The sequence below is a fragment of the Chrysoperla carnea genome, chromosome 2, assembly GCF_905475395.1.
Source record: "Chrysoperla carnea chromosome 2, inChrCarn1.1, whole genome shotgun sequence".
Taxonomy (NCBI): domain Eukaryota; kingdom Metazoa; phylum Arthropoda; class Insecta; order Neuroptera; family Chrysopidae; genus Chrysoperla; species Chrysoperla carnea.
The window spans coordinates 96,659,250-96,684,289 of record NC_058338.1 but is presented as its reverse complement, the minus strand read 5'-3'; the positions used below and the strand labels follow the sequence as shown (position 1 = coordinate 96,684,289).

General features: G+C 28.5%; 1 protein-coding gene across 1 annotated transcript; it reads left to right on the top strand.

The window, feature by feature from the left end:
* Positions 1 to 12,836: 12,836 nt before the first annotated feature.
* On the top strand, positions 12,837 to 21,018 carry LOC123293105 (zinc finger protein 615-like). The gene is made up of 5 exons (XM_044873820.1): positions 12,837 to 12,986; positions 13,051 to 13,686; positions 17,315 to 17,435; positions 19,259 to 19,480; positions 20,834 to 21,018. The coding sequence occupies exons 1-5, from the start codon at positions 12,837 to 12,839 to the stop codon at positions 21,016 to 21,018; spliced, it is 1,314 nt and encodes a 437-aa protein (XP_044729755.1).
* The last annotated feature ends 4,022 nt before the right edge of the window (positions 21,019 to 25,040 follow it).

Sequence of the window (25,040 nt, the reverse complement as noted above, 5' to 3'; positions counted from 1 at the left end):
TATTGACCAACTTGACAGCTCGAACGTAAACAAATAATCCATATGGCGGTGACTGGGTACCGTGCGAGAGAAATTACCGAGAGTGGGAGAATATGCTCATCCTACTCCCACCTGGAGTATGAGTGAGATGCCTTGTCTAATTCTACTATTTTATGTACTATGTATAATGGGTTATGCAGGGGCTGAGCTTCCGGATGGGGTAAGATTAATAATCGCAGATCAATAGTTACAATTAACAATTTGTAGGTGAAACGAAGTTTACCGGGTTATCTGGCATTTGCAATATCGATAAATAAATCGCAAGGGCAGTCACTAAGTGTTTGTGGAATCAATCTTGAAAATTCATATTTTTCCCATGGCCAATTGTATGTCGCCTATTCCCGTATTGCCATACCAACAAACCTATTCATATTCGCACCATGCATTAGCATTATTGGAGGCATTTCTGTGGTAATGATACACTATTTTATTAATATAATTGTAGGAATTGCATTTTTGGCTTACATTGAAAATCTAATAATATTTTTTAACAAATTTAAATAAGTAATTATGATAATTTACATTTATAAAATAATATTTGTGCAATTTGGTCGCTTATTTTCACAATTTTTAATGCAACAAGTTTAATTAATTATTATTTTTCAATAAATTTAATTTGACATTTATTGTACATTTACATATAAAGAATTGCAAATTTACCATAACAGCTCCGTTTAATGAAACAAAATTATCCACCGGAAGCGTTGGCGTCGATTTTATTGTCCCTACCATGATTGTCCCCACAACGATATCGAAGAATGTTGTGTAACGTAGAGAATTATAATAATAAACACTTTGTTTTTGAATAATATTTTTTTTAAATTAATTATACCAATTCGAATCCAATATTCATTGTTCATAATTAAGACAGGGTTTTCTATACAAAAACTATAAAATGTCAAACTCATCCTATAATGCTCATATCAATACTTCTTTATATTAAAAATAAAATACCATAAATTTGTAACACTTTTTATCTCTCAAGTGTGTAGATAATTTTAATAAGCGTACTCGAAATACATATTTATTTATGATAAAGTAAAGTAAACAATTTGTGCATGGGTAGTTCCCCAAATAAAGGAATTGTGAGCGAAAATGTCATGAAAAATGAGTTACAAACTAATTTACTTGTATAATAACATGACATTGTTTTTTCACACTTATTTCTATCTATAGTTGCATCAATAATGGTTTACTCCGAAGTCCTCAATAACAGCTCCGATTTTAATGATTTTTTTTAAAATGTTTCTTTTTGTATGTTATTTAAAATCAAAAACCTTTCAGAGAGAGGAAATAATCTAAAGGGGGGAAAGGCAATGCCCGACTGATATATATATACGCCCAGTTTAAATCGCTAATGATAGAATTTTAAAATTTCGAATACTATTATATACTGAATTATACTATTTTATCCTGTAAGTGTCATTTAAAGAAGCATTTTTATACCATGCATATATGAAATATACATAGTATATTAAGTTTAGTCCCAAGTTTGTAACGCTTGAAAATAATGATGCTAGGAAAAAATTTTGTCATAGCTGTTCATAAAATCACCTAATTAGTCCATTTCCGGTTGTCCGTCCGTCCGTCCGTCCGTCTGTGGACACGATAACTCAAAAACGAAAAAAGATATCGAGCTGAAATTTTTACAGCGTACTCAGGACGTAAAAAGTGAGGTCAAGTTCGTAAATGAGCATCATAAGTCAATTGGGTCTTGGATCCGTAGGACCCATCTTGTAAACCATTAGAGATAGAACAAAAGTTTAAATGTAAAAAATGTTCCTTATAAAAAAAATAAAAAACTTTTGTTTGAAACATTTTTTTGTAAACATCACTGTTTACCCACGAGGGCGTTAATTAGGTGCAAATTTTACAGTATGTATTAATATAAGAATATCAGTTGTGTGTGTGTCTATTTAAAAGTGAATATCTTTTGTTATTTACGTGACGTCAAAAAAACAAACGATTGCGCATCAACACTGTCTATACATTTTTGTATTTGTTATGTGATAAAGAAATCAACACTGACTATGCATGGTATTTCAACAATTAACTCAGTCAATTGTTTCTTTTCACTTGTTCGAAATGAAAGTTTGTATGAAAATAAATACTACTTAACCGATTTGAAAAATTATTTCATCTATAGAATGCTACATTAACAGCAAGTAACAAGAGTTGTATTTTATTTTGAAAAAAATTAGGGTTCAGCACCGAAAGTTAAAATCCATAAAAAAGTGAAATCGATTTAAAAATTCTTTCATCTATAGAATGCTACATAAACACCAAGTGACAGGGCCGCAGTTTATTTTCAAAAAATTATGCTTTTTTAGAGTTCACACTGAAAGTTAAAATCTATTAATTAATGAACAAAAGTGAAGGTAAGGGAATTGAAGACTATAACGCGGATAAATGCTAGTTATTTATATTGTTGATACAATATTTGTGCAACTTATATAAAAAAATCACTATTGCGTGATTTTCTTACACAAAACATGTTTTTTAACTTAATAACAATAAAAATGAATTTTAACTTTTGTTACAGAAACCTAACTTTTTTAAAAATAAAATACGAACCATGTTAATTGGTGATAATGTAGCATTCTATAGACGAAAGAATTTTTAAAATAGGTTAAGTGGTTTCACTTGTTTATGGATTTTAACTTTTGGTGCAGAATCCTAACTTTTTTGAAATAATGTTACTTACTGATAATGTAGCATTCTACAGGTGAAATAATTTTTAAAATCGGCTAAGCAGTAGTAATAGATTTAGTTCGATATCATCAATGTTATTGTATTTGCTTTATTTAAAGAGTTTTCGATAAAATTTTAACTTTTTACTACATTTTCGTGGTGTGTGATTATTTACTGAACCAGAAGAATAAATTTTTTTTTACCAAACGAAGAAAAATTTCCCCACGGTAAGTCTCTAAAACTGAATATTAGTTTTAATAAGTAATTTCAATAATTCGTAAGCGATGTTTCACGTAGCTAGGAACGAATTTTTTTACATCCGAACTTTACGAAACTTTAAATAAAATGAATTAGGTTTTTTACTGATTTCATAAATTTAGTTACAATTTAGTTACATTTTTACAGTGGAAACTTTACCTGAAAGAAATCAGTCTTTGAACGAGTTTAATTTTAAAATTATTAAAAATGACTGACCTTAAAGTCATACGTAAAGAAGATGATTTAAAAAAACTAATTGAAATGTTTAAACAAATTAATGAATTAAAAAAAGACGCAATACACTCTAAATTAATTCAAATATTAATTAATATTGGTGAGCAATCAGGAAGGATATCATTCAATAATCAAGATTCTGAATCTATTAGAAACAAATATGGATACGAACAAAGAGTTCAAGTAGACGGAACAACTGGAACAAAGCTAGTACTCAATGAAGAAGGGCTTAATTTTAAAAAGTTGTATCGCTTTAAGCATACTTTATCAACATTAAATGATTCCGAGAAGGATTTCATATTTAATGAGAGTGATAAAAAAAAGTTAATAATAAGTGAGCTGTTTAATTTGCAAATTAAAATAGCCCTAGTTTTGTACAAAGAAAATGAAATGACGTCAGATATTGATTTACAAACACAAATCAAATCCTTAAAATCAATATATGAACCAAAACTTCACCAAATTTTAAATATTTACAAATTGTCTGATCATCTTTATGAACAAATGGCGTTAAAGAAAATTCATGAAGAATTTTCTTCATTCGAAGACGTTGATTTAACCAGTAAAGAAGATTTATATTATTTTGGAAGGATCTTCACAATAACTGGTGAATTATTTCATGAGATTAATGATGGACAAACAATTGAAAAGAATAAAGATTTGAATAGTGCGTTCAAGAATTTAAATATGACCAGAGATTTATTAATTCATCACCATAAACAAGTCGAAGATTATGAAGAATGTAAACAAGAAATAGAAGAATGTATTATGAATATAAAAATGAATTTATTAAAAATTATTATTAAAAATGATAATAATAATGTGTTTTATTTAAATAACGAGGACTTGGAACATGCAACGTCATTAAAACTTAATTCGGAAAAATTAAATCAAATTATTAAAAATAAATCTAATGATGCTAAATCTAACTTTATCGAAGAAATATCAAAAATAATTCATATGATAATAATTCTAATAAATGCTTTAAAATTTCTAAATTCTCAAGATCGTGACAAAGCATGGAAATCATTGAGTTTAAACTATCAAAAAATTAAAAACCTAACAGCTAAGGAGCCAGAACATTATTCTGAAGAAAATTTGGCAAAATTAATTATTGGACTGCTGTATTATTATAATGAAATGAAAAAATTAATCAAAGAAAAAGAAAATAAATTTGAGGAAACCTTAATAAAACTTTATAATTTAATAATACCTTTGGCAAATACTTTAAAATCTCATAGCTCCCAAAATCCAGATTTATTAAAAATATTGATTAAGAATGATGAAGAAAATAATATGATCATAATTAATAATGATTATAAAAATGAACTCTCAGTTATAATTGGTTCTGAATATTTAAATAAAATTAATAAAAGTAAATCTACAGTTAATTCAGACATTATCAAATTAATAAATATTTTAATAAATTTAATAATATGTCTAACTAATAATTTGAAATCTCAAAATTCTGAAGATCGTACCAAATCATGGAAAACATTGAGTTTAAATTATCAAAAAATTAAAAACCCAGCAGCTAAGAAACCAGAATCCTATTCTGAGGATAACATGGAAAAATTAATTAAAGGATTAGAAATATATTATGAGGAAATTGAGACAAAATTAATAAGAGAACAAGAAAATAATGATTCTGAAGATTTCGAAAAATCAATGACAGAATTAAAAACTTTAAATTTTATTAAAACTTTGTCAAAGAATGATAAAGAAACAATAATTAAGTTTGGTGATGAATTGAAAACAAAACGTGAAAAAGAAGCGGCTAATAGAAAAAAGGAAATTATTGACGAAAATAATAATAAAAAAAAAAAGATGCTACGTTCTAAAGTACAGAATATCTTGAAAAAAATTAATGAAGAAATGGAATATTTAACAAAACTTGAAAAACAAAATAAAAAAAATAAAAAACAAGTTTATGTGATGGATCATATTGTTGCAATCATTGGTCAATATCAAAGGGATTTAGATGAAACGAATCATCAATTAAACATTATTTTAAAAGTTGATGATCATTTCATATCACCAAGACCATCAAATATTACTTATGAAGCTAGTTGTTCCTCTAAAAATGCAAGATCTTCAGAATTAGTACACGATGTGTTCAATTTAAATCGAGAATCGTTATCAGAAAGAATTAAAAAAGAGATTTTACCTTCATTAAATCATTTGAATTGTATATCTAAAATATATAAATTTGAATATGATATTAATTATCCTAAATCCATTCAAACATGTTTTAGTTTAGGTTGCAGTTATTATTTATTGGTTATGTATAATGAAGCTATCAGATATTATGAAAAATGTTTAGAATTAATTATTAAAAATAATACAATTGAATTTAATTTATTTAATTATTTAATTTATAAAAATAATAATATTAATTGTATTCATTTTAACACAAATACAAAATGGAATGTAAAAAATAATATAAATGATTTATATTTAATTGTAATACTTGCTTTATCATTTTCTTATGATAATATTAAAGATTACGATAAACTTTATAAATTATTAAAAATAATTTATAAACAAATTGAATCAACACAAATAAATAATATTAATAATTTATGTACAGATTGTTATTTGTTTATTTATTACACTTGTTTCTTTATTACAAGATGTTTATTTTATAAACAAAATAATAATTATGAAAAAGTTTTAAAAATATTAGAACAATTAATAAAATTAAATAATGTATCAAAATATAAAATAGATTTAGTCAATATTTATATTGAATTCAATAAATTCAATCAAGTAAATGATTTAATTCAAATGATTTTAAATGATTCAAATTTATATTTAAAGGATAAATGTGACATTCTGTATCTTAAACATCAAGTATTATTTAAAAATTCAACTGATCTTGAATGTGTGAATGTAAGTAAAGAAATATTATTTGAATTAAATTATTTAAAAGAAAATGAATATATAATAAAAGAATATCATGGTGATAATTATAAATTAATTGATTGTTATATTATTATAATTAATATTAGTTTAATTAATAAATGTATTGATTTAGAACAAAAACAAATCAATTGTGATATAAATATAAAATTAAAATTAATTGATGTTGAAAATAAAATTAATGAATTATTTAATCATAATTTATTGAATAGTCAATTAACAGTTCATATTGATGATGCATTACATAATCTTATTCTTGCTTATAATTCTATTATTACTAAAACTAAATTAATTAATTGTGAAAATGATTTTATAGAATTATTTAACAAAGCAAACAATTACTTAAATAAAATAAATAATTATTTAAAAAAACATAATAGTGCAAATTTTTTAGCACAGAGTTGTGGCTATTATGCTACTAAACATGTATCAGATAATGAACCTGAAGAATCAATTAAATATTTAAAACAAGGATTAGATTTAATAAAACAATATAAATTAAATTATAATAACGTTAATTATGGTATTTTAATTAATTTAGGTATTAAATATTGTTATTTAAGTAATAAAAACATGACAATGTGTAATAAAACAAAAGAAGTTTTAAATAATTGTAATGAATCATTAAATTATTTAAAGCAAATTGAATTAAATAATTCAAATGATGAATTTATAACAAAATATAATTTATATAAGACTATAGCTAAATGTTATCAAAGAATAGGAATTATAAAACAAGATATAGAATTAATACAACAAGCATTCTTTTATTTTAATAAATTAACTGAATTAATAATTATACAAATAAAAGAATTAAATAATAAAGCAAATAAAAATGATGAAATTATTGAATTAGAAGAAATAAAACAAGAAAATGAATTAAATAAAGAAAAGTGTAAACGAATTAATTTAGAATTTGAATACAAAATTATTTTAATTGAAAATTATATTAAATTTAATAAATTTGAGGAAGCAAATGATTTAATTAAAATTATATTAAATGATTCAAACAATCCATTCATTATTATTTATCGCACATTTAAATTAAAATATTATTTATTAATAGAAACAATTAAAAATTCAAATCAAATTGAATTTATCAATCAAGTTAATTTAATTTTAATAAAATTAAGTAATTTAAAAGAAAATCAATTCAAAAATAATTATGATAATGAATTTAATTTAATTCCTTTATTTATTATTAAATTAAAAGTTATTTTATTTTATGAAAATGTAAAACTAATTATTAATGATAAAAATCAAATGAATTATAATGTAAATAATTTAAAATTACAATTAATTAAACTTGAAAATGAATTCAATAATTTAATTAAAAATATAAAAGTAATTAATGCAATAATTAACAATGCGTTAAATAAAATTTATAAGGAATTTACATATAGTTGCAATTGTCTTTTTCTTTTAATTAATTGTGAAAATGATTTTATAGAATTATTTACAAAAACAAACAATTATTTAATTAAAATAAATATTAATACAGATAAGCAGGAAGGTGCTTTTAATTTAGCATGTGCTTGTGGGTATTATGCTACTAAAACTAAACATTTAAATTTATTAATTAATGAATATGAACAATCAATAAAATATTTAAAACACGCATTAGATTTAATAAAACAATACAAATTAAATTTAAATAATATTAAATATAATCAATTGAATATTAAAATTTTAATAGAATTAGGTGATAAACATTATAATTTAGGTAATAAATACATATCATGTAATAAAACAGAAGAAGCTTTACAAATTTATAATGAATCATTAAATTATTTAAAACAAATTGAATTAAATGATTCAAATTTAAAGTTTGATGAAAAATATATAATTTATAATATTTTAACTAAATCTTATGAGAAAATAGGAACTATTAAAAAAGATTTAGAATTAATACAACAAGCATTATTTTATTTTGATAAAATTACAGAATTAATAAATAAACAAATACAAAAATTGAATAATAAAACAAATAAAAACGATGAAATTATAGAATTAGAAAAAACAAAACTAGAAAATGAAATTAATAAAGAAACTTGTATACAAATTTTGTTAAAAATTGTAAAAAGATCTGTAGATCTTTGGTTTCGTTTACGAAACTTTGCTTACGAAATTTATTTATAACAAGTGAAAACAAACAATTGACTTAGTTAATTGTTGAAATACCATGTATAGACAGTGTTGATGCGCAATCGTTTGTTTTTTGACGTCACGTAAATAACAAAAGATATTCACTTTTAAATAGACACACACACAACTGATATTCCTATATTAATACATATTATAAAATTTGCACCTAATTAACGCCCTCGTGGGTAAACAGTGATGTTTACAAAAAAATATTTCAAACAAAAGTTTTTTATTTTTTTATAAGGAACATTTTTTACATTTAAACTTTTGTTCTATCTCTAACGGTTTACAAGATGGGTCCTACGGACCCAAGACCCAAATGACCTATGGTGCTCATTTGCGACAACCGGAAATGGATTAATTAGGTGTTTCTATGAACACCTATACCAAATTTTTTTTCTTAGCATCAATATTTTTAAGCGTTACAAACTTGGGACGAAACTTAATATACTATGTATATTTCATATATACATGGTATAATTAGTATTTGGCAGTGGCGTGCATTGCTTATAGACAGAAAGACACTGCCTGCCCTACATAATTCAAACAAATATGTATAATCTTGTTATGATATATAATATTATTTATCTACGAGTAATGTTTATATCCCACCAAAAACATAAATGTGTAAAAAAGCGTAGATGTCACAGAATCCCAATAAACTCAATTACGTCAGCCCAAAAAAGTTGTGAAATCCCGTAGAGAAAAAAATTCTTCGAAAAAAATTTATGAAAATGGCATAAATTTATTGAGTAACTTTTCCGTAAAGAAGCATTAAAATATTATATTAGCAACTTTTCGATGACTTCATACCTACACGCACCTGTATAGGAGATTAAAGTCAAGCACCTACTTAACAAAGGCCTAATTTTTTTTACTAAAGTACGAAAATTATTGCTTTAAATTTATTGTGTAAGTTTGTCCTTAGTACGTATTTATTTAATATTTTACTTCGCAAGTATTCGGAATATAAAAACGAATCTAAAAATAAACAAGTGAAAACAAACAATTGACTGAGTTAATTGTTGAAATACCATATATAGTCAGTGTTGATTTCTTTATCACATTACATATACCAACATGTGACACATACATAACTGATAATCAAGTATAGTACATATTATAAAATTTCCGCCCTAATTGTCGCCCTCACGGGTAAACAGTGATGTTTACGAAAAAATGTTTCAAACTAAAGTTGTTTAATTTTTGATAAGGAACATTTTTTACATTTAAACTTTTGTTCTATCTCTAACGGTTTACAAGATGGGTCCTACGGACCCAAGATCCAATTGACCCATGTTGCTCATTTACGAACTTGACCTCACTTTTTCCGTCCTAAGCACGCTGTAAAAATTTCAGCTTGATATCTCTTTTTGTTTTTGAGTAATCGTGTCCACAGACGGACGAACGGACGGACGGACGGACAACCGGAAATGGATTAATTAGGTGATTTTATGAACACCTATACCAATTTTTTTTTTGTAGCATCAATATTTTTAGGCGTCACACACTTGGGACTAAACTTATAATACTATGTATATTTCATATATACATGGTATAAAAACTTGCGAAGTAAAATTTAAAGCAATAATTTTCGTACTTTAGTAAAAAAAATTAGGCCTTTGTTAAGTAGGTGCTTGACTTTAATATAAAGAATACTTTGATTGTTTAAATTTAAATTTTGATGTTAAATAAAAGTTGTGAAAAAATTATAACGTCATAACATTAGAGGGGAGGAGGGAGAAAGTAGGTAACGATTATCTTTTGTTCTCCTATACAGGTGCGTGTAGGTATGAAGTCACCGAAAAGTTGCTAATGTAATACTTTAATGCTTCTTTACGGAAAAGTTACTCAATAAATTTATGTCATTTTTATAAATTTTTTTCGAAGAATTTTTTTCTCTAAGGGATTTCACAACTTTTTTGGGCTGACGTAATTGAGTTTATTGGGATTCTGTGACATCTACGCCTTTTTACACATTTATGTTTTTGGTGGGATCTAATAAATACAGCATCTATTGTACACACCACTGCATATAGACTGTATATACAGCCTGTGTTTGAAGCATCTTGGGATATAAATATGTCTGTAGTATGACTGAATACAGAATACATTCGTTTAGTAATGCATCTAAAAGAGAGGTATTATTCATGTATTGTAACACTACAGATACGATAAACAGATACGATAGGACAAGCTGTTGCGTTGTATGCATGCAGAGAGTGGGAGATTTGTTGCATACTAACTTAATAGTTATCTGTAACTAAAAAACTCCCACCTCCAAGTGTCTTCCAAGTAATTCAATGCATGTATATAATACCTCTCTTTTAGATGCATTACTAAACGAATGTATTCTGTATTCAGTCATACTACAGACATATTTATATCCCAAGATGCTTCAAACACACACTGTATATATATACCATCATATAGCTACTACTACTGTCTACACACTACTGCATATAGACTGTATATATACACCATCATATAACGTGGCTATAGATGTTTCACATCAAAAACCTTGAAAATGAATAAAGTTTCAATTCATTTTAATTTCAACAAATATTTAATAATAATGACATAACTTAATAACAAAGTATGCTATGATATTAAATGTCAATTAAGTCAATACAAATCATTTTTTTCTCAATGTTAGTTAATGAACAAGTGATAATATTGGAATCTCTTCTAGTCACATTCCACATATTTAATGATTCTGATGAACATGGATAGTTGTAAATTGGTTTTCCTTTTTTAGTGTTTGCCCAGTAATTGTAATATTATTGTCACCTAAAGAAGTATAAATACTATCAATTTGTAATATAAACAAAATTGAATCTTGTCCTTTTTGGATAGATTATATTTTGGAAATAACAAACATGTGGTCACTTATGTGAATATATTATTTTTGTTTAGAACATTTATGTAGAGAAACACAAACCTGCCTATATACTTGCAAAGCATTTTAAAAGAGTCATTTTTATTACTTAAAAATGTGAATACAAACTCAAGCTTCTTAAGTAAAATTTGTCATAACAGCTTAATTAATGTGGGCCGGATATGTGCACCAGCTTCAGGCCCGGACTGTCTCAAGTGTTACAAATCTTATCCGAATTTGATCCGGCCCACCACTTCTCAGCATGATGTCATTTCAGAAAAATTGGATCAGTTTTTGATCAGTCGAGAACCAATCCGGGAGGGATAAAAATACCTCTATCAGGGCCGTAAAAGCAGAGTCGATGTGGGCCGGATGAGTGTACCAGCTCCGGGCCGGATGAGTGTACCAGCTCCGGGCCGGAGCGACTCAAGCGTTACACAACTTGTCCGAATCTGATCAGATTTTCCACATCCAAGCCGGATAGAACCTACGGCCAATTGGATCAGACCCGGATTAAAATTTCTACTCGGGTAAAACCTACAGCAATTAATTTTTTGAAAATCAGATATCTCTTAAATTTTACTCTGATTAATTCTGAAAAAGTCTTACTGTTACTTTAGCTAAATTTTCATAAAATATCTTAATTCTGAAAAAGTCTTCTAGTCCAAAAATTTAGTCTTCAAACTGCTTAATAAGTTTTACATAAATCTTTTCATACTTTTCAGAATGTTTGATTTTTTTAGTTACTCATTCTTCTAGAATTGTTTTTCAGAACACTGAACTATTGATAAAAAATATTTCCACCAGGAGGTTTAACTTTACTGTACTTATCATTTTTTTATTTAATTCTTTAAGGTAGCACAGTGAATTCCATGACCGAATGCTAAAGTTATTGCTTAGTAGGGGTCACGGTACGCAAGGACAAGCGGATTGAAGGATTGTAAGTGGGTCTTCAAAGTTGGCATTGTCTATATTGCGAGTAATATATGGAGAGGATAAGAGAGGTAAAGGCAGGTTCTCTAAATGAATCAATGATTATTGTATGAAATCCATTTAAATGAATCATTATCACGAGCGAAGTCGTGAACAAAAGCTAATTGTAAATAATCTGTTTAAACAAGGACTCAGATATGTTTAAGTAGAGAAACTGTTTACTTTCCTTGATGCTTCTAGTCTCGGCAAAGTTCTGTAGTTTCAAACATCACTTTCTCCAAGTGATATTGCTTTCTCTGGGAGGGGGGGTATCAAAATGTTACCAAAGAGGACGCTGGAGTGGAGTCCAGCGGCTGGACAGGTCTAGACGCTATCAACCCTATTACGGCACTACTATTAATGTAGTTATTATTACCCTGATTTAAAAATTTTACTATAGCGCATTAAAAATTAGGATTAAAGAAAAATTCCTTAAAGGATCACGTACTGTTCACTAGACGAAAATCATTGAAGAAGAATCACAGACGTCGCTAGAAGAACGTTATAGAGGCCATCGAGAGATTATTTCGGAGACAATTTTATTATCAAAAGATCGAAAATTCAAAAAATCAGAATTATTTTCAATTATTTCATAGTTTAGGAGATATTTGCAAAAACAAATATATGAGGTAATCATAGTTTCGTAATTTTCATGTGTTCGTAAATAAAGAAAGTGGGAAAAATAAATTTAAAAATAATGGAAGAAAGTATAATTGAATTAACTGATTTTCCGATTTTGTGTAGAATATGTTTAGAGAAGAGGGAACAATTAATTTCAGTTTTTCAAATTTTTAATTTAGAAGATAAAACATATCAGGAAATGTTAAAAGAATGTGCTTCTGTTAACGTAAGTTATAAATAAAAAACAAATTTTCGTTATATTTTCTTTCAATTTTCCCTTTTAATTTCAGATTTTCGAAAATGATTCCCTGCCTAAAAACTTATGCCTTCAATGTTCGCAACATTTAGAACAAAGTTACAAACTTAAACTCAAATGTATATCATCAGAAAAACGTTTACAAACTTTAGTTGAAAATTCACAAAATAAAATAAAAATAGAAGAAACAATTTTACAAAATGAAATATTAGATAATGATTTTGATTTTTATGATGATGACGATAATAAAGACGATGATTTTAATTTTTATGATTCCAAAATTAATTATTCCGCAGATCAAGTTGAAATCATTGTAAAAGAGGAGGCCACTGATGATTTTACTCACAGTAGTTCAAATTCTAAAAAAAGTAGTAAAGTAGTGAATTATAAATGTACAGATTGTGAAGCGGAGTTTACAAGTACGATTAAATTGTTTGATCATGTCAAAGACGTTCATTCAAAATCGGTGGTGCAGTGTGAGTTTTGTAAAACAGATTTTAACAGAGGAAAAGATTTTAAAACTCATTGTTCTGGACCCAGTGTTTGTAAATGGTGTTTAAAAGATTGTGGTTGTTTTACTAATTTAATAGAACATAATCAAAAACATAATGTTTGTGATAAATGTGGAAAAACATTTAATAATGTTGAAGCTTGTCGAAGACATATGCAGGTATTATTTATAATTCAGTGGGTAAATCAGAGGCGGATTAAGAAATTAAGCGCTAGTAGGCAGTTTAAAAAATTAGCGCCACTTTTCGTCTTCTAAATATGGTTCTTAATATTTTTCGTTCCCATATTTTAAGGGTATCCTTCTCTTTTTGATTCAATTTCCATAACTCGGAACCATACGTTACCGTTGGGCGAATTATGGATTTGTATACCCTAATTTTTGTGTTTGCAGACCTAATCTTAGAATGAAGGAATTGCCTCTATGCTCCAACGATTCTAGAACCCTTCGCTGTTCTCTCTCTAATTTTTGGTAATTCGTCGTACTGGTTATATATAGTAATCGTGTCGTTATTTATTGTAACCTTTAGCGGGCAGCATGTATCCGATGAGTTGCTTGTTAGTCGAAGTTTCATATATACTTAGTCGTGTTCTCATTAATAATCAACCCATTAGATCTTCCTCCCCGTTCAAGGTTTTTAAAAGCAACTACAAGATTTTTTTTGGTTCATGCCATTATTGTGTTGTCGTCTGCATAAGCCATTAATTAGTTTCGATGGTCATACACTCTCCATTTGGTGTTAATCCCACTCTCTCTCTAATTATGGACTAAGAGATAAAGACGTGTCCTGCTCGTGATCCGTAGTCCTTCCAATGTTGTTGTCATTATCTAAAAGGGGTGTGAGGAGAACCTTTTTCTTAAGGGGTGAGTTAAAAAAATTTTTTTTTTTGCCATTTCATAAATTAGGGTGAAGAAGTACAATGTATGGACATCTGTTAATAATAATGTAAGTAATGTTAAAAGTTTGGAGTTTTTATTAAATAATGTAATTGCCTATACGTTAAGCAATATATTATGTAATAAACAAATCCTTACTAGTCCTTACTAATATTATAAAAGAGAAAATAACTCTTAAGTCTAAGAAAGGACATAGGCTTACATAATACATATATATTTTAATACGCCGTATAAAAGAGTAAGGGGTTGAAATATTCTGTTATAGAATGCTTATGCAAAATTTAAAGTAGATTGGGCCAAGGATTCACGTTGTCCCATGCAAACTTTGTCCCCATTTTTACCCCCCCTTTTTTTTAATTTCTTTTTTTCACGCCTCACGCAAGACCTAGTCATCCGCCCACTTCATTTTTTGCTTCTTAGGTAACGCAAATTATATTGGAAAAAGGACGGACATATTATATATCACGAACAGATTTTCACTTTCACTCTCGCATCCTCCACCCCTGCATCAATGATTTTATCCTTCATTACCGAAAAATGTTCCCTCCATTATGTTCCTTACATTATGACAACAACATTTGAAAGGACTACAGATCACGAGCAGAACACGTCTCTATCTCTTCGTCTATTACCACTTCTAACAGTATATTAAATAGCGTAGTAGAAATCGCATCTCCTTGCCTTAGCCCATTTTTAACATAAAATTCTCTTGAGACGTGCCCATCAGTCAGAATTTTATTTTTGATTTTGTTAAGTGTCATTTTTACGAGCGTTATCAATTTTGCTGGTATATTTAACTCTTCCATAGCCTCGTCAAACTTTTTTCTGTTAATGGAGCCATATGTTTGTTTAAAATCAATGAACAAAATGTGTAGTGGAAGATTTTCATTGTAACTGCTGTTTTGTATCTGCCTTATTATGAAAATTTATTTGATAGTTGACCTGTTACTACCAAAACCACACCGATAGTCCCCTATTTCATTTTCAATCACTGCTTCTAGTCTATCCTTTATCGTTATGGCCATTATTTTGTAGGTAATGTCTAGCAATGCAATTCCTTTGTAGTTCTTACATATTGTTCGATCTCCGTTTTTAAATAAGGGTAATAGCAGTGATTCATTCCATTTCGATGGCATTTTTTCTTGTTTCCACACTTCACGTATAAATTCATTAATTATATTTTGTAATGGATTCCCTCCATAATTTAACATTTCCTAAGGTATACCGTTTTGTCCTGACGATTTATTATTTTTCAGTCTTTGTATAATGTTTTTAATTTCTGTTGCAGTGGGAGTTTCCTGCGAAAACTCTTCATTTTGTGCATGAAGTTGTACATTATGTTCTTCGTTTGCATTGAGAATGCTTGAAAAATATCTTTCCCACTGGTATAATTTTTCATCGGTTTCACCAACAAGATCACCTTCTTCATTTCTTATACATATATACTGAGTTCCTTTGTTTGCTTTCATTTAAATTTTTAACTCCCTAGAAAAATTCTCTTGATTGCTTTTTGGAAAAATTATCTTCTATATTTTTTAGTATATTCTCAAAAAACTACCTTTTTCGTTGACGGCACACTTTCTTCACTGCTCTTCTTAGTAACTTGTACTCTTCTTCATTGACTTTCGTGTTGTTGTTTAGCCATTTTGCTCTACTGACTTTTCTTCTTTTTTACTGGGTGCCCCCCCCCCGCTATCTCCAGTACGCTAGATCTTTCAAGTCTGCTCTACGTTATTAAATTCGTCGTTCTTTTGTAATTTAACACTAATGATTTTTTGGAATTCATTTCTTTTAATTTCATTTTCCAGTTGCTTCGTGTTAAACCTTCTCTTTGTTTTAGTTTTATTTACTGCCTTCTGTTTCAGAACTTTGATTTTAGCTGCTATCATTATGTAATCAAGGTTGGCATCGACACCTCTATAACTTCTTGCATCGGTAACATTTCTGAAGTGCTTACTTTCTATTTCTTAGTTTTAAGTTCTTTAATCCTTAGAACCTGTAAAATCGCGTTGTAATAAAATAATATCTTCGACAGGTTCATCTGCTGTGACCTTTCTCTTCCGTATTCTCTTTGTGTCTTTATCATATTCTTTGACTATTGAGAGTTCTAAAGCTTAAACCATTCAAACAAGGCTTAAAAGATGAACTAACGATATAAGAAAATAAAAATTAATCAAACAAACAAAAATTTGGCGGGCCCATTTGACCTATGTTTCTCATTTACAAGCTTAGCCACACTTTTTATGCTCTGAGCAAGCAATAAAAATTTCAGCTCGACATCTCATTTCGTTTTTGAGAATTAGGTGATTTTATGAACACCTATACCAAAATTTTTTTCGTAGCATATTTGGGACTAAACTTAGTATACCTTGATATATATTATATATACATATATATATATATATATATATATATATATATAATAAGAATAAACAAAATTGTTTTTTATGAATTTGTGCATCGACCTTGCCTGCTATCGAAGTCACTGTTTGTCACTGTTTTTTACAACGAAATAAACCTATTTAAAAAATTAGACTTCGCCCAAAATTTCCCGAATTGAATATCAAAATCTGTTAGATTTACCCAACTATGAAACCAAATTTTTTTTTTCTTTTAAAATCGAAATCGTTCAGCGAAACAGGCGGAAAACTGCTCTTATATATAAGTTATAGCCTATGTGTTATTCTGATTTATGAGCTATATTGTTGAAAAGTTTTATTAAAATCCATTCTGTAGTTTTTGCGTGAAAGGGTAACGAACATGCATACATCCTAACAAACTTTCGCATTTATAATATTAGTAGGATATTTATTAACAAAAATAAATACTTTGCTTTATGGATAATCCGTCTCTGAGGTAAACAGAAATTTTTATCATATATATTTTTTTTAAGATTCATAAAGAAAAAGGTTATTTATGTGCCTATTGTGGGAAATCATTCGCAGATCGAAGAAATATGACCATTCACACTAGAACTCATACCGGAGAAAAACCATATCAGTGTAAACTATGTGGTAAATATTTTATTATTTGGAACTGGTGCTAGATAGAGTTTAGTGTGCAAAATTAGAGGACCGCATTTTGTTAGTTGTTTCTTGTTTAGAAAAGCTTATAGATAAATATTCCGATGTTGCCAGAAACTTTATTGGTCCAATTTTTGTATATCACTCTCCTTCCCCCGAAACAGTTAAATGTTAATTTTTCAACCACCTAAAGCTAGGTTTAGGTATTTATAAAGCCCAGCTACCTGAGGTTTTTTGGGTAATTTTACGTCAAAAAGGTTCCATGTGGTTTTTTCTTAAAATTCAAATTTATTATTTGTAGCGACATTGTTCACGTTTTTGTTTAAACAAAACAACAATAACTCATTTAACTACAATAAAACTCAAATATGTCCTGGTGGAAAAATCACAGTGATATATACACAAGCTTGTTAACTCAGTATAAAATGCATTAGAAACATATGTTGTGTTATTGATGTACGAGTTAGTTCCCAAAACTGCTAACTAGCAACGCCACCAGTATCGAATCCAAACTACTGACCACTAATTTATTTATTTATTTATTAATAATTAATTTTTATTTCAACAAATGTTATTATCAATTAATTAAAATTATTTATTAACTCAATGAAAATATAAATAGAATTTATACAAAATTAAAATTAATTAATTAATTTGGTTGTTTATTTATTTTAAATTTTCTACTAATACTGCTATTTAGATTCGGCACGCGTGACGCTGTCTAGTGTTTAATAATGTAACTAAGACATTTTCATTACTTATTGTTTTTGTTTACATTTAATCATGCACACGATATTTACATCATGGTCTATTCGACTATATTTTGATATAATATGTTACATACAGGCGTAAACTAAATATTGACAAATATCTTGTCTTGGATTCATGTCAAGATGTTCGAGTGTATTTTTTTCAATTCTCTTTAATTAAGATTACTAGAACAGATATTTGTCAATATTTAGTTTACGCCTGTATGTAACATATTATATCAAAATATAGTCGAATAGACCATGATGTAAATATCGTGTGCATGATTAAATGTAAACAACATCAATAAGTAATATTAATAAATAAGTGGATAAACAAATTCAAAAATTCATTGAGTTGAAAAAATTGCATTCGTGTCTAGAACTCGAATAGCCTAATTGGTAGGGCGCTTGACATGAATCCAAGAAGTCCGGGTTCGAGTGTATTTTTTTCAATTCTCTTTAATTAAAACATTTTCATTAAGAGTTAGAAGTTGACTTGTATACATTATATGACTATGGAAAAATATTTGAAGAAAGAATAAGTCTTAGAAACTCTGAAAAAGTCTTAGGGCCTATTTAGTCTGAATTAGACAGTCCAAAAATGTTTAGAAATGCAGAGTTATTAGAAATGAAGAATTCCTAAGACTTTTTCAGAATTTCTAACAGTTTTTAAGACTTATTATTTTTTCAAATGTCTTAGGACAAGCTATTCCATATTATAAAACTTTTAGGAATTCATAATAACTTTTAAAAATTTAACAATTTTTAACAATTAAAATTGAGGATTTTAAATCAAACAATCTGTAATTACTCTTCAGAACTTTTTAAAAAAATGTTCAAAGGTGATTTTAAGATTTAGAAGAGCTCAAAAATTTAATTTATTTTCATTAATTTTCAACTTTAAAAATAACTGTTTCTGGGAGGGAGAAGTGTTATAAAAATTTGACCAATAGGGTTTCTGTCAACATCCGGAATATTAATCTATAAACCCAACTCTATCTAAAGCCTACATAAATTGTCATGAAGCCCTGAAATGTTACTGATTTTTTCTATAATAATTTTCAGATGCAAAATTTAAAGACAGTTTTCATTTGAAAGAGCATATGACCAAACATTCAGAGGAAAAGAAATACGAATGTGATATTTGTAATGCAAAATATAAATGGAAAGAAGGTTTGAGGCAACATAAATTATCTCAACACACAGACGGTGAATTTGCATGTAGTTATTGTGATAAACGATGTAAAACTAAAAAGTATTTACATAAACATCAATTTGTTCATTCAGGTATACAATATTCAAAGATGATTATAAGAAACTAGCTGTATCCTGCCACACTTCGCTGTGGGACATTATGGTTGCATGGAAATAGATTAGAAGTATCTAGTAAATTTTATGAAATTTGATAAACCTTTAAAAGGCTGAACTGATTTTCATGTAACTTACAGTTTTTTAATGTACACATCATCCCCTTTTATTTGATACCAAACTTGGGTATCTTTGAAATATTCAATCATGCATGCCCACTTTCACCTCCACCGCCATACCCCCTTGCGCCCGAGTAACAGTTTTGTAATTTACACGTCATTGTCTCTTAATTTATATCCCATCACTTGGGTATATTTGAAAATATTCGATTGTTCATGAATAAAAAGAACATGCGTGCCCATGACAGGAAAGAAAAAATTTAGTTGATATTTTATGGAACCATATTAGTAGTTCTGTATCGAATTCATTCCACGATATTTGATTTTATAAGAAAATCTTTTATATTTTCAAATATACTCAATCTGTATTTACTTTAGAAATCTGTTAAAAAATTCTTTAATAAGTGTCTGTCTTCAATGGTTTGCCAATTTCTATCGGTTCGAACTTTACATAACCATTATCTATAACTATTGTTTCAAATTTATCGTAAAACGATAAAATCTAGTTTCAAATTTTCGATTAATAAGCATTCCTAACATACTGCTGGTGAGAATAAGAATTACAGAATCTTTTGTAAATATTCTAAATCACATGAAATAACAAAAAAAATCCTAGTAACACGACATTCAGGCAAACGTTGATCTGTATTTGTCTATAAAATTATTGACATGAGTTTTCCACAAAATTTCATCCTCACTTCTACTCCCTGGGGGTTAAGTATAGATAAAAACCATCCTTGAAGCTGCTTGTATATTGGGTTAAAGTTTGAGCTCAATCGATGCAGAACTTTTTGAGTACCTAAGCAATACACAAACGAACATAACATTTTTATATACAATGGGTTTAATTTACATCTTAGTATAGGCATCTCCCACGAGTATGGCAGAGTACATACGTTAAGCAATGCGTGTAAGAAAGAGGTGTTATAGGTGTTATATTTTTCTAGTAAGTGTTGTAGCTTCAATTCCCTTTAAGCTGTACAATGGTTCTACTGCTGCTGTGTATGCTGTGTACAATTCAACGCGTATTGATGTTACGTTCAACTCAGCTAGAAAATATACCTACAACACCTCTATCTTGTACGCATTGCTTAATGTATACATACGTACTCTCTTATACTCGTGGAAGATGTACTATGCCAAGATGTAAAATCAACAACCAGTATATAGAAGAATTAGATCAGTAACAACAATGTTTTTTTTATTGTCGTAGGTGAATGGAAACATATTTGTACATATTGTAATAAGTCGTTCAACAGAAGTGATAATCTTAAAGTTCATTTAAGAATTCATACAGGAGAAAAACCATTTATTTGTAATAAATGTGGAAGAGGTTTTTCTGCTAAACATGTTTTGAATGGTCACATGAAAACTTGTAACATTAAAAATAATATATGACCTTTACAAAATGTTTATTAAAAAAATGTTTTCTCTTTCTACTTCCAATTTTAGAAAAATTACCACCCAGTAATGTAACTCCCAACAATTATCCGTCAAATTCATTTATCCTAAATTCATTTGACTATTTTATCAAGTTAAATTATTTATTCAATTCAATTTTGAATTACAAAACTAGAAGAAGAAATACAAAATTTTATTTAATATTTATATATCCCGCGTTATGCTTAATAGCCCCGATAATACGTTTTAGATATGCTAGTTGGCATTAAAAACGTATTTGTTTAATTTGTTTAACAGCGTACTCAGGACGTAAAAAGTGAGATCAAGTTCGTAAATGAGCAACATAGGTCAATTGGTTCTTGGGGGTCCGTAGGACCCATCTTGTAAACCGTTAGAGATAGAACAAAAGTTTATGTGTAAAACAACTTTTATTTGAAACATTTTTTTGTAAACATCACTGTTTAATCACGAGGGCGCACATTAGATGCAAATTTTATTGTATGTATTATATGGGAATATTAGTTATGAATATGTGACATGTATAAGTATATGTGTAATGTGGTAGAGTAATCAACACTGTCTATACATGGTATTTCAACAATTAACTCAGTCAATTGTTCGGACCCAAGACCCATTTGACCTATGTTGCCCATTTACGAATTTGACCTCACTTTTTATGTGCTGAGCACGCTGTCCTGAGCAGCTTGTATCTTTTTTCGTTTTTGAGTTATCGTGTTGAACACCTATACCCAAATTTTGTTCATACTATCCATATTTTTATGCGTTACAAACTTGGGACTAAACATAGTATACCTTGCATATTACATATATTGAATTTTCATCTCTCTATCTTTTACATTTTGGGAGAAAATAGACACCAAAGTTTTGGCCTAATTTGCCCCTGCACGAGAAAACAATGATGTTTACGAAAAATTTTTTCAAACAAAAGTTGTTTATTTTGGTATAAGGAACATTTTTTATATTTAAACTTTTGTTCTATCTCTAACGGTTTAACATAAACAAAACTGAAAATTTTAGAATTTCTGAAATTTTCCAAGGATTTTATATCTCAAAAACTATTAGACATACGAAACTGTAGGTGGGCTTCAATTTTTCCAAATTAAGTATACTCTCAAAATGATACAGCATGTTATGTCAAAAGCTCATAGTTTTTGAATTGAACTGCAAAAACTGAAAAAAAAAACGAAAGTTTTTCACGTATTACGCAGGAAGCACAACTTTTTTTTTGCTTGCAAAACGTGGTTTTACAACCCCCCTAAGTACGGAAGCATGAATAGCTCACAATCAATTTATGAGAAAGTGACGCTACACTAGCTTATTTTTTAAATGTGTACTACCCACAAGTATAAAACCAACTTTAAAAAAGTCAGTACTTCATTTTCAAGAAGTGCACTTGTGACTTGTGGTATTATGAAAACGAACTTTTTTGAAGATGTCAGCCGGTGATGATTACCCTGGTGGAAAAAATATTTGAAAAAAGAATAAGTCTTAGGAAACTCTGAAAAAGTCTTAGAAACTTTAAAAAAGTATTAAGAACTCTGAATAACTCTGAATTAGACTAGTCCGAAAACGTTGAGAAATTCAAAGTTCCTAAGACTTTTTCAGAATTTTTTATTCTTTCTTCAAATATTTTTTCCACCAGGGTATCCTTTAATTTCACACTGCCGAAACTATCTGGAATTATTAATAATTATTTGTCTGAATTTAATAATAATATGATAATGTTTATAATTTGTCTTATGTAGATAGTTCAAAATTTTCTTTAGTATTATTTAAAAAATATAATGCTTTAATTGTTGATATCTTTCTTTTGAATCTGCACATTTCTAATTTCTAACCCTTAAAAGTTTTATTAAATTTTTATTATGACGTTATAATTAGAAATCTGCACATGACAAATACCGACATCTTCAAAAAGGTTCGTTTCCATAATACCACAAGTCACAAGTGCACTTTTTGCAAGTGAACTAGTGGCTTTTTAAAAGTTAGTTTTATTCGCAATTAACAAATCTCGTGGCGCCGCCAAGTGAACTTCTGTAGAAACATTAAGAGTGATTGTTTACCGTTTTGATTACATTTTAGAAAAATGAATAAATTAAAATAAATCAAAAATGCTGTGTAAGTGGGTGTCCGCAAACAAATTTAGATAGTGTAAGCTTCCACCTTTTTCCACCGGACGAAAATTTTAAGCAATCTAGGCTCTTTAATTTGAAAATTAAAGAGTGCAAGCCCAGCATGCGAGTATGCAGTGAGCATTTCAAAAAAGAGAATTTTCACTTTATAGGTAAGAATTAATGTTTTAAATGAATAAAAATGGTTGATAACAACATCTACAATGTTACGATAAATTTTTAGATGAAAACACAGTGTTGAAACGACTGAAAGCCATTGCGATTCCAACTGTCAATTTTCCCTGTTGGTATCCAATTTAATACCATGGCATGACTCGTTCAGATTCAACAGTTTTTTTTTTCAGTTGTCCCCATTTATATCTTATATCAGCACAACTAAGCTGCTTCAGATATTCGAGTGTGTGCCTACAAAATAAAAGGGACATAAACTTAATAAGCATGCATAATAATTGGTTAAATTATTGAAAATTAATATAAACATTGTAGCATCTTAATGGCTCATTATCGCAATTATTAATTATTGTTTAAAATTTTACCTGTTCAAAGAAAACAAAGTGGCGTAGGAACGTTTGCATTGATTTCCCGCCCCGGCCACACAAGAGCAAAAACAAACAATTTTTTTCATATTGCCGGAAAATTCGATTTTCACTTGAATCATATGTGTTTCTGATGCATATTTTGTTTTTAGACGTGCAAGAAGCTTGGATTTTTAACACTATTTTCGTTCGCAGACAAAATTCACCACAGGCCGCGCCGTCACACGTGACAATGACAAAATATCTTCAGAAGTTATATTAAATTTCGAATACATTTTCCAATTGTTTTTATAATTTTAACAAATATTTGAATCACTTGCTTGTTTAAAAACATTTAAATAACAATCACTCTTGTCGGCCCTATTGAAAGGCTGGCAGTGCCATCTATAGGTACAGTTAATCGCGAATACTTGTGGGTAGTACACATTTAAAAAATAAGCTAGTGTAGCGCCACTTTCTCATAAATTGACTGTGAGCCATTCAGGCTTCCGTACCGACAAGAGGTCCAAATAACATACCAAAAAAGTATCTTTACATGGCGTTTTGTGATTTTAGCTGTTTTTTTTTTAAGATTTTACTGACGTAAGACTAGGGTCAAGGCGGCAACAGTGGTTCACTTTTTTCAAGCACCCCTCACTTGACTTAGAAGATTGCTAGGAAGATGCAAATAGGAGTAGTGTATAGTGTAACTAATATATATTGATTATTTAATTCGATTTAGTTCAACAGAGTAATATATTGGGAGATAGGCAGTGTTTAAAAAAAAAATCGTTTTGAACCACTGTGTACTGGGTGTCGGATACAGTGAATAGGCCCTCATTTTACAGTGAATCAGGCAAGTTCACAGCGAATCACCAATAATATAAGTAAAATAATAATGCTGTTTTTGTATTTTAAGCAGTCTTTATTTATTCATTTTCTGGAGTTTTATTAGTTTGCTGAAATAAAGTGTCTACTTCTGGAAAAAATTGGGCAGTTCATCCACCCTATTGGAGTTACAAGCCCAAGAGTACCCGGTTGTGTATTCTTTATCATAAAATCCATCTAGTTTTTTCTAGGGAATACCATCACTACTCCACTCGCACTGATAATACAACAGGTGGTAACATTTGTGCCTCTTTCACCACTTGTTACTTTACCTATATTTTTACGACCTTTTGGTGCGATTACTTTCTGCGGTTTTTGAATCGTGGTTGTAGAAGTATCGTCCAGAATAAATATTCTTGTTCTCTCTGCAAATGCTGGACTCCTTTTCATTTGGTTTTATAAGTTGTTATAGAATCTTTCTACTTTTGTTCTATTGAATGCCGTTGCTCTTGCGAGACTGCAC